Raw genomic sequence first — 13,322 nt, forward strand, 5'->3', positions numbered from 1 at the left:
GCAGAAATAATGGTCAAGAAAATGAAATAGTGTAAAGAAATAAAATGTAACAGTTAAATCAAAAATTAAACTAAGAAACATTCACAGAGTATTTATGTCCATATCAGAAGATAAAATGAAATAAAGTAAACTAAGGGAAAGAAGTGCAGAGATAATAATAAAAACTAAGTACCGAAATATTACAACCATGACCAAAGTTTGAAAATTAAAATAAGCAGTTACAAAATAAACCTAAAGCAGAAATTAAAAGCTGCATCTTGATCAAGTTACGCTATCAAGCCTTTGTTCTTTGCATCGAGAGTCTGCTGCGGAGTTACTGCGATGGGTTCATTATGATCCAAGCTTGAGCGGTTTCAAGTTTTCATTAAGTCTTTCATTTCTTGAAACATGGCTTGGCCCCAATGATATAAATTGTTGTAGGATTTGGCCATTTTGTTGTAAAGCTACATAATTTGAAGTTGATGTTGATTATGTTTCTTTTTAAGAGATAAAAATCTCTTTTTAAGTTTCTTTTCTAGCTTCTTCTTTTGGTTAACCTGCTCTTGACCCATGGCTTCAATTTTGATTTCTAAGTTTTCAAGGAAGCAAGAATTTACGTGGTATCGGTGAGGAAGCGGATGGTTGGGCAGTGAAATTTGTTATCACGGATTCCAAGGATTTTAAGATGGATAACATGTCTCTTTGAGAAGTGTGGGGTAGAGGTTGGTTGTGGTTACTGCAGTTGCAAAAGTGGTGGGGTTTTCGATGTTTGGGGTGTCGAGTCTTTGTGAGCATATGTGTGGCCTATTTTCTCACAAACATCCATATGCGACAACATGGTGCTGTCTATGTATGATTCCCCAGCGCAGCAATTTATATAGACTAGCATCAAAGCTAAATGATTTTGCTATGGCGTTATATACCCCCAAAAACAATACTACCTTTAGTATGCTTGGTGACAATTTGGTGCCAATGAGTAGCTATGAAATGGGTACTTACTTGTTTTCTCTCCTTCATGCACCACAATAGAAACAAATCCCAGCACCCACAATCATTCGTGTCCCCTTCCTAAAGCAGTGTAAGTAATGAACCTATGGAGGTATTTCAATACATGGTCAACTATCCTAGAGGCTTTGCAGTCCTCTGTCTATAATAACCTCCAAATGGTGCAATATCTTTCGAGAATTGAACAGGTCATAAACAATTTCTTGCCACTCAATGTTTTTATACCGAATCCACGAAAACCAAAAATGGCATTCAAAGCACCTATGTCTAATCCCTATCAATTCCAGCACATCTAAAATATATCATATCTTTATGTTCAGGCACTGTTGGTTTGAAACTCAACTTTAGGGAACTCAAAAATTCGAGGGTTAGATCCTTGTACCTTTGGTTCCCTAATTTTAGCAAAATCAACCCAGCTAATAACATCCAAATAGGCAAATACAGAATCATAAATGCCTAATTCTTTCAAAATCTGCTCATCCATATACTTGTTTGCCAAAATATTTTTAGAAAGTAATTTCTCATATGCCTTTTTCATATCCATATCCCTAAAAGCCCAAGGTAATGGAGAAATTACCTCCTCTATAGTATCTGCAGATGAGCAGTCTTTGGAGAATGTAAGGAGGCGGAGTTCTTGGTGTTTGGACCATTGGTCTTTGGGGTTTGCGAGGAGGACCTGGTCCTTTTGCTAACTGGTTCAGAGGACTGAGGTGGAGAGTTTAAGTCGAAAGGGATAGAGGGTACTCGTTTCCTTTTTCCGACAGGGGTTTCTTTAAGTCTACCTGCGGCCCTTTTTGTTTTCCCTTTTGTTTTTGTTTGGGTAGGCGCAGGTTCTGGGGAATGGGTGTCAGGAATTTGTGTTTCATTTTGTGGCTCGGATTGCGGCGAGAGGGGAGTCGGCGGAATGAGAGGTGGTATTTGGCTTGGAGGCGGGGGCGGTGACTGAGGTGGTGGTGATTGTGGTAATGGCGGCGTTTGTGGTGGTGGGGACTGAGGTAATGGCGGACTGGGGCTGGGGTTAGGGTTTATGGGTAATGAGGATGGAGTACCCATTTTAGATTTGACAGAATGTCGAAGTACTCTGAGTTTGGGTTTGTGAGAGGACCACATTTTGGTTCTTACCATTTTAATGAAAAGGATGAAACCTTTCGGCTTCCTGTAAAAATTTTGCCGGAAAAAATGGCGTGAGGAAGGAAGTCGACGAGGTTTATCGGGAGTGTTGGCGAGGTTTTTGGAAAATTGGCGGAAATGCTGGGCCTTTTAAAATGTGGGGTAGACATGTGGTATTTTGGGCCATGCTTAGGGTTAGGCATAAGGTTCAGCAGAAGTTGCTTAAGACTTTGCTTGACAAGCAATGTCATCAGCAAGTTTCGGCAGGTTTTGGGCAAAATTGTGGTTTTGCTTACCAAAATCAGTCCAAAAGTTATGGAATGCCATTGTAACCCTCAGCAGTTACCAAATACACACAAACACCATAAAATTTAGGGATTTCAGTTCATCTCTCTCATAACTTACTAAGCATAGCACATGTTCATTTAGCTTTTGCAATCATTGTTCATTTTAGGCACCAATTGTGACTATCATTTTTGCACATTTAAATGAAATGGTCTCCTTTCTAAACTTATAACAAAATCATATTATCAGTGACATTTGAGACAAGTTTCAATCAACCAAGAATTGCAGAAAAAATGTAGAAATTGACCTTTTTAGCAGCATGAACAGTAGCATGAACAGTAGCAAAAATCTGCAGATTGCAAAAAATTAGCAGCAATTCTAAACAAAAGCATGCAAATTCCTATCAGACTACAAAATTATATATACACTAAAAGGTGAAACTTAACAAACATTATTTTTGCACTTCAATAAAGTCCTCATCAGTCCTAAATATCAAAATTGATCCTCATTCAAGTTGCATTTCACAGAATTTACACAAAACACAAAATCAAACATATGCTATCAAGTAGACTGCAATTTGAGCAATTTAGCACAAGTTTAAAGGTGTTACTGTTCACAGGTACTGCATAAAGTGCAGAATGTTGCTTATACTTGCTTCCCTTTAATTCTTTGTTTTTGCAACAAGTGTAAACTTGCCCAATCTTCATGAATTACCTACAAAAGATAAACAAATGTCACTTTTGAGATTAATGAGGGTGAAAACTGAAAGTGAAATGAAATGGAAAATTAATGAACTATAAAAGGATACGCTTGGGTTGCCTCCCAAGAAGCGCTTGTTTAAGGTCTTAAGCTTGACCTTCTTTTCAAAGCTCATGGTGGTTGGAATTGGAAAATATTACCTCCCTTCACAACAGGTGCTGAAATGAATTTATATTTCAACTTTTTCCCATTATGTGTGAAAATACCTGTTGCTTTGTTCAGAATCCCAACTATATCTTGAGGAATATTCTTACAAACTTTAGATGAATCTCCTCTTTTGAGTGATTTTGATGGAGGCTTGAGCTTAACTTTTGAAGCTTCATTGTTAATCAAACGAGATGGTGAAGCTGACTTTTTCTTTTGCACTTTATGCTGATTGCAATGCATTGGAATAGCTTGATTTTCCTCTAGTTTAGTAACTTGGTTTGACATCATGCTCTATAACATCTACCCTATAACAAGAATTCAACACAGTGGTTCCTTGGAATTTTGGAATAAATTAAACTCTATTTCCTCCTCCCCCACTGTCAACTTCAATTTCCCATTCTTTACATCTATATTAGCTCCTGCAGTGGCTAAAAATGGCCTTCCAAGTATGATGGGCGTTCTTACATCCTCCTCCATCTCTAGTACAATAAAATCCACCGGAATGAAAAACTTTCCAACTTTTAATGGTACATTCTCTAAAATCCCAACTGGATACTTTATAGACCTGTCAGCTAACTGCAAAGAAATAGTTGTGGGCTTTAGATCTCTAATATTTAAATTCTAACATATTGAAAGTTGCATCAAGCTAACACTAGCCCCAAGTCACATAATGCTCTCTCAATACTTGTTTCTCCAATGTGACATGGTATGGAAAAACTTCCGGGATCTTTCGGCTTTGGTGGGAGCTTGTTACGCAATAAAGCCTTTGCACTTCTCAGTAAGTGCAACAGTTTCATAATCTTCCAACCTTCTTTTATTTGATAAAATCTCCCTCAAAAACTTAGCATAAGAAGGCATTTGAGAAATGACATCGGTGAATGGAATGTTGATATACAACTTCTTCAAAACTTCAAGGAATTTCCCAAACTGCTTATCTAATTGTGCTTTCTGAAACCTCTGAGGAAAGGGCAATGGTAGCTTGTACGGTGTAGGAGGCACATATTTCTCTTCAATTTTCTGTTTATCTTCTTTCTCTTTATTTGCTTCCTTACTAGCTTTAGCTTTAGTTGAAGTGGATTCACTCTCACACTCATCTTTCTTTTCTTTCAACTTTACTTCAATTTTGTGTTCTTCCCCCATTACCTTTCCACTTCTTAAAGTATGACATTGCATTGCTCTCTTGGATTCTCGGGTTGGCTAGAAGCTTCCCAAAGCTTTGCTATTTGAAGAGCTAGCTTGTTGAGCTATTTGATTCTCTAACATCTTGTTGTGTGTTGCCATTTGATCCACTTTAGATGCTAATTGAGAAATCATTTCTTGTTGACTTTGATGGCTCACAAGAAGAGTTTCAATCATAGATTCCAATCTAGCTGTCTTGTCTAGTTGTGCTTGTTGTGGTAGAGGTGGAGCGGTACATTTTGAGGTTTAGAAATTCGGAGGAGGCCCTCTATTCTGCTGAAAATTCGATGTTGTTGATATCCGGAAGGTTCTTGAAAATTCTGATTTTGCCCTTGTCTACCTCCCCAAGAGAAATTTGGGTGGTTTCTCCATGCTGGATCATAAGTTGCAGAAAATGGGTTACCACCTGATCTTTGATTGTAGTTCCCCACATAATCCACTTGCTCACTTGAAAAATCTTGATTAAGTGCAGAAAAATCTGCTGCACAATTGACATTTGCAGCTCCAATTTCTAGTGTATTACGGAACCTCATTTGAAGAATCTACTTTCATACTTAACTTGTCCATCTTCTTTGTCAAAGCATCAAACTTAGCATTAATCATATTCATGGCATCAAGCTCAAACATACCAGCTGGTTTCTTGATCTCATTCCTCTCACAACTCCATTGGTAGTTGTTATAAGCAATTTTATCAAGAGCAGAAAAAGCTTCATCTTCAGATTTCTCCATAAGGTCACCTCCAGAAGATGCATCAATTGTACTCCTAATAGCTGGTGAAACTCCATTATAAAAGTGTTGAACAAGCATCCACTTAGGAATCCCATGATGTGGACATCTCCTTTGCAAATCCTTGTACCTCTCCCATGCTTCATATAAGCTCTCATCATCTCTAGGTTTAAAAGAAGTCAGCTCATTTCTCAGCTTAGCTGTCTTGCTTGGTGGAAAATATTGAGCCAAAAATGCTTGAGAAAGTTCATCCCATGTTGTGATAGAACCCGGTGGCAAAGAATGTAACCACTCTCTAGCTCGGTCCTTTAGAGAAAAAGGAAATAATCTGAGTCGAATTGCATCATCAGAAACTCCATTTATCTTCAACATATCACTGATCTCAAGAAAGTGTGCCAGATGCACATGTGGACTTTCACTTGGATTTCCTCCAAATTGTGCTTGTTGTACCATTTGACAAAGTGCAGGCTTCAATTCAAAATTATTAGCTTCTACCCTTGGTCTTGTGATACTTGGCATGAAATCTCCAATGTTAGGATAGGCATGATCCTTCACAGAGCGGTTGTTATTGTTGTTATTATTGTTGTCAGCCATTTCTTCTTGTACTTGCTCTTGCTCTTGTGCTCTTTCTTGTTGTTGTTGAGCTTTAATTTCAGCTTTTCTCCTTTTAGATTCTGCTCTTAAAGCCTTTGCTGTCTTCTCTATTTCTGGGTCAAAGAATAAATTGATTTCTTCACTTTTTGTCCTTCTCATAAAATAAAACACCTGAAAAACAAAAATAAACAAATTCTCAAAGTAAAATGGTAAAAAGAAAATAAAATAAAATGCCCAAATTAACCAAACAAACAATCGTTTAATATCAAGCAAAAATCAAATCCCCGGCAACGGCGCCAAAAACTTGATGTGGCGAATCCGCAAGTATACGGGTCGTCTCAAGTAATAAAGTGATGAATCAAGTATCGTTCCCACGAGGATTTGCTGTTTGATTACTAAACTATGAATGAAGCGATTATTTGGGCTAATGATTAATGAATAAATGGTAAATGTAAATGAGCAAGGTAAATTGATTAATCTAATTGAAATGGGTAAAGAGCAAACAAATAAATTCTAATTCTAGCTCGCAATTAAACTAAAATTAACAATGGGTAATTTAAACGAAAGTCTAATTATGGTAAAAGTGATTCCAGAGTTGGGGGTTTATGCATAAATTAATTGGGATTTGTCTTGGGCATTCCAATTTTTAGGGAAAAATAGAGTTTGAAGGAAATTGATTCTAAATTCCTTTGATATCTTTTTCAAGCAAATCAAAGTGTATTCTAAAATAACCAAACCTACTTTCGTATGTATTTGATTACTTTAAAACCCATTAAGTTTTGTAACCAATAATTAATTCCTCTTAAAGTCCTAGTTTATTTCTAAATCTAGGTGATTTTAAGTTCCAATCCTTGATTAACTATCAATGACCTTCACCTTTCGGTCCTTCAATCAAAGATTAACACAATACCCAATGGGTACCAACATTAGGCAAGTAAATCAAGCACACAAGGAATGAATCAAAACTCATATTCATATAAAATAAGGAAATACCCAATCTAAATCCACAAATTAATCTAAAACATATTTCCCAACTCTGAAATCTAAGGAAATTACTCACTCATTATGGTATTTACAAGAAATATAGATGGAAAAGTAAAGGAAAACATGATAAGAGGACTGAAATAGAAAAACCCAGGTGGAAGAACCAAAGCCTCTGGTTTCTGGAGCTTCAAAACTGGTGCAGCAGCTCCTTCCCCAGGGGAAATGGCGTCTTCTCTCCCCCTTTCTATCAGATTTTCTTTTCTTTTTGTTTTCTTCCCCTCCCTCTTGTGGCAAAAATAAGGAAATGATGAATTTATATGGTCCCTAAAAGTTACCCTAAAAGTAAATAAAAGAAAAGGAGTGGATAGAAAATGAGGTGTAAAATTATCCAAGTCAGCAGCACTATTCACGTTCTGGGCATTCTGCTTAGGGTTCGGCTTCACCCTAAGCAGCTTCTTAGCAAATTTAGCCTCTGGTCGCACTGTCTGCTTAAGGTTAAGCAGACCTTCAGCAAATCTCGGCAGATTTATAGTAAAATGGACTTTTCTGCTCATGCTTGACTTGTGTTGCACCTTAAGCATTGCCGCTTTACCCTGAGCATGACCTTAAGCAAGGTCTCAAGCAAATTTCGGCTGGTTTGCTCTTTCAAGGCTTGATTTCTTCAACTTTCCTCCATGCTTAAAGAATCCCAAATTTCTTCAAATCAATTCCTAATGCACTCATTGATCCTCGATTTGCCACAAAATCCTATCAAAAACAACAAAATTACAAAAATCAAATATAAAGTATTTAAATTCAACAAATAGGCTAAAATAAAGCTAAAAACATAAAATATACTAAAATATAAGTGCAAAATGAATGCAAAACTACCCTAAAATGTCTATATGAAATGAGTGTAACAGGGTGTCATACTAACTGAGACTTGCTATATGGCGGTTTGGAATCTATTTAGGAGGAAGATGATTAGTATTTAAAGGAGAGTGGAAAGAACCAAAATGATAACTAGAGAATGGTTTTTAGACAAGTGATTGTATTCATGAGGTGATCTCATTCATAAAATATTTTTGTTTATGTTTATAAAAAAAAAAAATGAACTCATTCATGAAGTGAAATGGCAGCGAAAAACAAAGGTTTTTTTTTTCTTTTTAAGTTTTTATAAGTTGATTAAAGATGAAAAAGAAGATAAAACAGAAAAAAAAAATTATTTTTGTTTATTTTTTAATTGAAACTCACTTTTTGACACATTGAAATATTTTAATAATTAAATAGCGCAACAGCAACTGAAGCAAACAAATGATATTAGGAGTATTGTAGCATTTTTGCTAATGATCTTATTCTCAAGATACTTGTCATAAGAGAAAAAATTACATGCTTCTTTTTACATAAGCACAAATTAAATTATAAGTTAATAATTTATATTTTGTCAAAAAAATAAAATAGTAGCCATTGAAAAGAGAAAAGAGAGGCATGGTGTGTGTTTTATCACTGAGTTTTTTTTTTTTTTTTTTTTAACAAGTTAAAAATTTTTATTAAGAGAAATGGAATAGGAAAGAAGGAAAAGCTCCTTCCACTTCCATGCCGATCGACAATCCCCATCTGCACCCGACTTAAGGAAGCAACAACCTTCTTGCCAAATAATATCAAGGGAGCAAAACATAATCAAAAGAAAGCAAGAAATCATTGCTATAGTTCACTTCTTACTTTGCTAAGAAATCAACAACTATATTGGACTCTGGTGGGCATAATTGAGAGCAACAGAAGGCATGGCCTTTAGGCATTCAGTGATGGAGTTAGCCGTTGAAGACATTGTCCATGGTGCAGAGTTCAGATTCTTCGACCAAGAGACTGCATTTTGGAAGTCAGAATATTATTCAACATAGGTATGAGTTGCAATAGAGTACTGTCAAGCAAAGAGAGACATAGCTCTAAAGCTTAGGGGATATTCTTCAACTCTACAGCATTGGAGTCCAAAACACCTGTAGGACAAGAAAAATTGCTGACAATTCCCATTATTATCACGAAGGACCGGACCTACGCCACTTCTACTAGGTTTCTCAATCGATGTTCCATCAATATTCCATTTAAGACAACAAACAAGTGGTGGTAACTAATTAATCACAAGCCTCATTTTGACTTGATTAGTCCAAGATTTGAAAGAGAGGTGATCAGCAGGTCTGTGCATAAGAAAGGGAAGCTCGGGTTAATGACCTTCATTCATGTCACTAAGTTAAGGAAGATCAGGGCACAAAGAGAGATTGTTAAGACCTCTTTATCATTGAAAATTTTCTCATTTTGTGCCAACCAAATGGACTAAATTGTTGAGTAAAATAAATTTGTAAAAGATTTTGTTTGGAATTTTTCAAAACTCAGGAATTCCCATTCTCGAAATGGAAAATAAACTGAAGATGGAAGATAGAAACTGATTTCCCACCAGTTCAGAAACCAGCACCAAATCCTCCATGATGTTCTGCTATGGAGGAAGATGTGAATGATTGATTCACAGGCAGCAAGGCAAGGTGGAAACACATTTCTTATGGAATTACATTAATTGTGCTTAACATTTCCCTAGTGCATAATATCCCCTTACAGACCAACCATAAGAGAAGCTTTAATTTAGGTGAAGCATAACCCAACTAGACCAAACATTATTTAATTGATAGTTGATTCAATAATGTTTCCATTAAAAAAAAAATTCTCAGTTTAGATAGAATTATTATTTTGTTAAACAATTAAAGTTTTAGATATTCAATTATTTCATTTTTAAAATATAACAACTATTTATAGTTTAAAAAAAAATAAAACTTCAGGGCGAAACATGCATATCCGCAGAAGGAATTTCATTTTTTTTTTTGGTTTTGGATTTTTTTTTAAGAAAAATGAAATAAAGGAGAAAGCAAATATATGCACGTGAGTATAGCCATGAATTGAAATTTATTGGGCTTGTTGGATTATTCATGTCATGAGGTCCAGTACTGAGTTAAATCAAAATTTGTAATCTATTGACCGAAGCTTAGCTGAGCGGTTCATACTAACTCTTTTTTCTGATTTTGATTTATTAATAAAATATTTTTACTTGTGAAAATTAAGCTTAATATTTCACGACTTTAGATACAATTTAGTATTACGCGAAATCTTTTTTTATAAAAATAATGGTTCTGATACTTTAATTATATATAAAATTAATTTTCATTTGACAAATCTAACATGCATTAAAACGATAATATTATGTTCTTTTGGTGAGGAGTTTTATATCCGTCGAATCTTTTAGCGATACCTCACGTAGTACAGTAGAAAAAAATGAATGTTAAGTTACCTCTAATATCTTGTAGTTGAATAATATTTGCTCAGCTCGTCACACTGTATGTTTAACCTTCATTTATTTCTGATTGCTCTCTCTCTTTCTGTGATCTGCAACCTTTTATTTTTATATGCAATAATTGAATCTGAGCATATGCTTTGCCAGTTTAGTATCACATGATATATATATATATATATATATAATCCATTTATCTATTTGAATCAATTTAACTAAATGGCCAGAATTTTTTTTTTTTTCGGAGAGAGAGTTTATGCTTTAAAGGGCTTTTATGCAGTAATGGCCCTTTTTCCCATGAGAATAAAGGAAAAACTATTTCAGAGTAAAACAAATCATCTTGATACTTAGCTATTAGTTTAAAAAATGGAATGTTGGTGTTCATCATTTCCTTTGTGTGTAAAATGGAATGCTGATGGTTAATTACTGGGGAAGCCTGGTAATTAGAGTGCTGTGGGAGGTGTATTGGACGCCAATGGTAATTTTCTTTGTGTGTTTTCTTGTCCTGCAGAAATTTTGGATTAAAACACAGTTGAATTATGTGCTATTTAGAAAGCCTTGAAAATTTCAATATCTTTGCCCTCAATATGTAGCTTCCATCTTCTTAGAATTAGATTCCAAAAATGTTGTATCTTGGGACCTGACTCCTGAATCTGCCCCATGGAAACTTTCCTCAGTTATTAACGAGGTTGTTGAATTTATGAAGCTATTGCCCCCTATTCTGGTCTCACATAACCTTCGCAAAGCAAAGTCAATTGTAAATTTACTAGCCAAACAAGGGTTAAGTCGCTCAGTAGATTTTGTTGCATCCTTTTTAGCTTAAATCATGTTGTTTGACCTGTTTCTTTTTACTAAATCTATTGTTTTTGTTTATCGAGTTAGTTTTTGTGTATTTTTGTTTTGATCTTTTGGATGTCCTGTACTCTTTTTAAGATGTTTTCTAATCTAGGTTTTTCTCATTTAGTGTACTTCTGCCTAGGTTGGGTGTACAAGGTGGCCCTGTTGGCCTTTGTTTAGTTGAAAGCATATATGTTAAGTTTTTCTTAACACAAATTAATAAAATTTATTTACTTATAAAAAAAACTATTAGTTTAAAAAATTAATTAGTAATTTTTATACGTAAAAAAAAAAATTCATATGTTGTGTCTTGAATTCATAATAAACTAGTCCTTGTCCATCATGTTAGTGGTTAGTCTACAAGCACACGTGGTGGGAAGGTTTCATAAAAGAATTGCTGGTGTTAGAGGGAAGTGAAAGAGAAACGCTGCAATATGCTAATGAGAACTGTGAAAGGAGCTTGTGAAGCGGAACTTCCTCCCATGCAAATATACCTTTAGATGTTAAAACAATAATAAATATTTACTTCCAAACAACCAACCCACTTGCTATGGAATTAATTCTACTAAATACATTCATTTTCCTTTTCTAATGGGAAAATAAATTGTTATTCTTTTTGGAATTACAAAATGCCTTCAACAGAGAAACCCACGCAAGCAGAGAATAAGTTGCCATTCCCTCACTTATTCTACATTAACTCCTTAAAGAAACAGAAAAACGACATTTCATGCCCATGTGCACTCCTGCCACTGCCCCCCTTAACTTCTTTGAAACCTCTCTGTGTTTATCAGACCTCGCTAGTTGTTGTCAAACAAACCTATCCAACTCATTATCCTAATGAAGACAAACCCTAACCAATCACCTTTGAACTCTCTTACACAGATTTGTAGTACTTCATAGAAACCAATGCAAATAATCCCAGTTTCCTCTCTTGACCCTTTTCTCTACACTACTCTAAGCATTTGTATCATATTTATCGTAGAAGACAAAACCCACATGAAAGAAGACCTCAAATCATTTAAAAAAAAAAAAATCAGTTCCTAGCCTTTAATGGAAAAAATTTGTTGTGTATGACTTAAATTCCTTCTGTATGATCTCTCTCTCTCTCTCCCTCTCACTGAGTTTCTCTGAAATTCCATTAAAGTCAAGGGCATGTTCTATCAAAATTCCCATTAATGGGCAGGAAAAAAACAACCCAACATATATCATTCTGGGTAGGTTTGCCTTAATTCTTGAGCATATATATGTATAGCTCCTAAGGCTAGGGTTTTGACAAGGATTCATACCTCAATTTGATCTTTATCTTGCATTTTTCTAGTTGTATTTATATTTTATTCCCTGTTTATTGTGGCATAGGGGTTATGTAATCAATGCAAGAGGACGAATATATAAATAATTAAATATTTTAGAAGAAGAAACAAAAGTTCGCATAGACAATGCCCATGAATCATGATGCGATAATATTCTCTTTACGATTAAAAAAAGGCATAATAAAATATCATCTGCAATAGTTAAATGAAGTGATTCCCGGAGTAGGTAGCAAATTTGGATGGATTATTGACAGTAGAGAAAAGAGTGAAGAGAGAGAAAGAAAGAGTCATAAAAAGTGATAGAAGAGAACACAAGCAAATGTACTTTTGCGGGGAAGATATTGAAACTGATCAAACAGATCTGATGACGATGATAATAGTACAAGAAAAAAGGGTATCGACGTTGTGATGTATCTGACTTGTGCATCCTTGGAAACCAATCTCTGTGCGTTTTGTGGGTTAGTTTAGTTTTGCTTTCTGATGGAATGTCAGTGAGGTACTCAATGGGAAAAAGTGCTCACGCCATTCCATGCACTTCTACTCAGTTTTCTTTGCCCCCTTAGATCCCACTCATGCCCTAATCTCATGACCCCAAGCCCGTAAGCTGCCATTATTGATCCTCTCTCTCTCTCTCTTCAGAAACACACAGACACAAGCGGACATTCCATTTTAACCTAAAATTCTGGACATATGTACATGATCCAGTCGTTAACGCTAAGCACTTTCCCAGAAGACAGAAAAAGTAGTTTTCTTTGTCACGCCTCAGACATGAACTCACGTAGTAGGGGAAACTTTCCACCAATTGAAGTTGGCAATGAGACTAAAAAGAAGACTGAAAACCCTACTTCTTTTGATTGCATATACGTTACTTATTGTTGCAACACTTTTATTTCATTACTAAATCTTAAATAAATAAGTAAATAAGCAAAAACACCGATGAGTTTTAGCTTAGTTAGTGATACTGCTGTTGTCTCCAATAATAAAGAGAGATATAAAACTTCTCGACACCCATTGGCAGCTCCCATGAATATATAATTTTAGTAATGATCGATGATACCAACAATCACCATGTTAGATATGGTAGAGTACTACTA

At 35.3% G+C, this 13,322-nt stretch overlaps 1 protein-coding gene and 1 non-coding gene across 2 annotated transcripts; one reads left to right on the forward strand and one right to left on the reverse strand.

Annotated features, from left to right (window-relative positions):
* Positions 1–1,566: 1,566 nt before the first annotated feature.
* On the reverse strand, positions 1,567–2,037 carry LOC131178416 (anther-specific proline-rich protein APG-like). The gene has a single exon (XM_058143370.1). The coding sequence runs from the start codon at positions 2,035–2,037 to the stop codon at positions 1,567–1,569; it is 471 nt and encodes a 156-aa protein (XP_057999353.1).
* A 3,244-nt stretch (positions 2,038–5,281) lies between these two features.
* On the forward strand, positions 5,282–5,388 carry LOC131178953 (small nucleolar RNA R71). Its single transcript, XR_009147960.1, has one exon. It is a non-coding gene; the product is annotated as a small nucleolar RNA R71 (small nucleolar RNA).
* Positions 5,389–13,322: the final 7,934 nt, after the last annotated feature.

This window comes from Hevea brasiliensis, chromosome 3 (genome assembly GCF_030052815.1).
Source record: "Hevea brasiliensis isolate MT/VB/25A 57/8 chromosome 3, ASM3005281v1, whole genome shotgun sequence".
In the NCBI taxonomy this organism is placed as follows: Eukaryota; Viridiplantae; Streptophyta; class Magnoliopsida; order Malpighiales; family Euphorbiaceae; genus Hevea; species Hevea brasiliensis.

Bases quoted from the DNA above. Each gene is read 5' to 3' on its own strand.
- LOC131178416 (XM_058143370.1), bottom strand. From the start codon at position 2,037: ATGGGTACTCCATCCTCATTACCCATAAACCCTAACCCCAGCCCCAGT.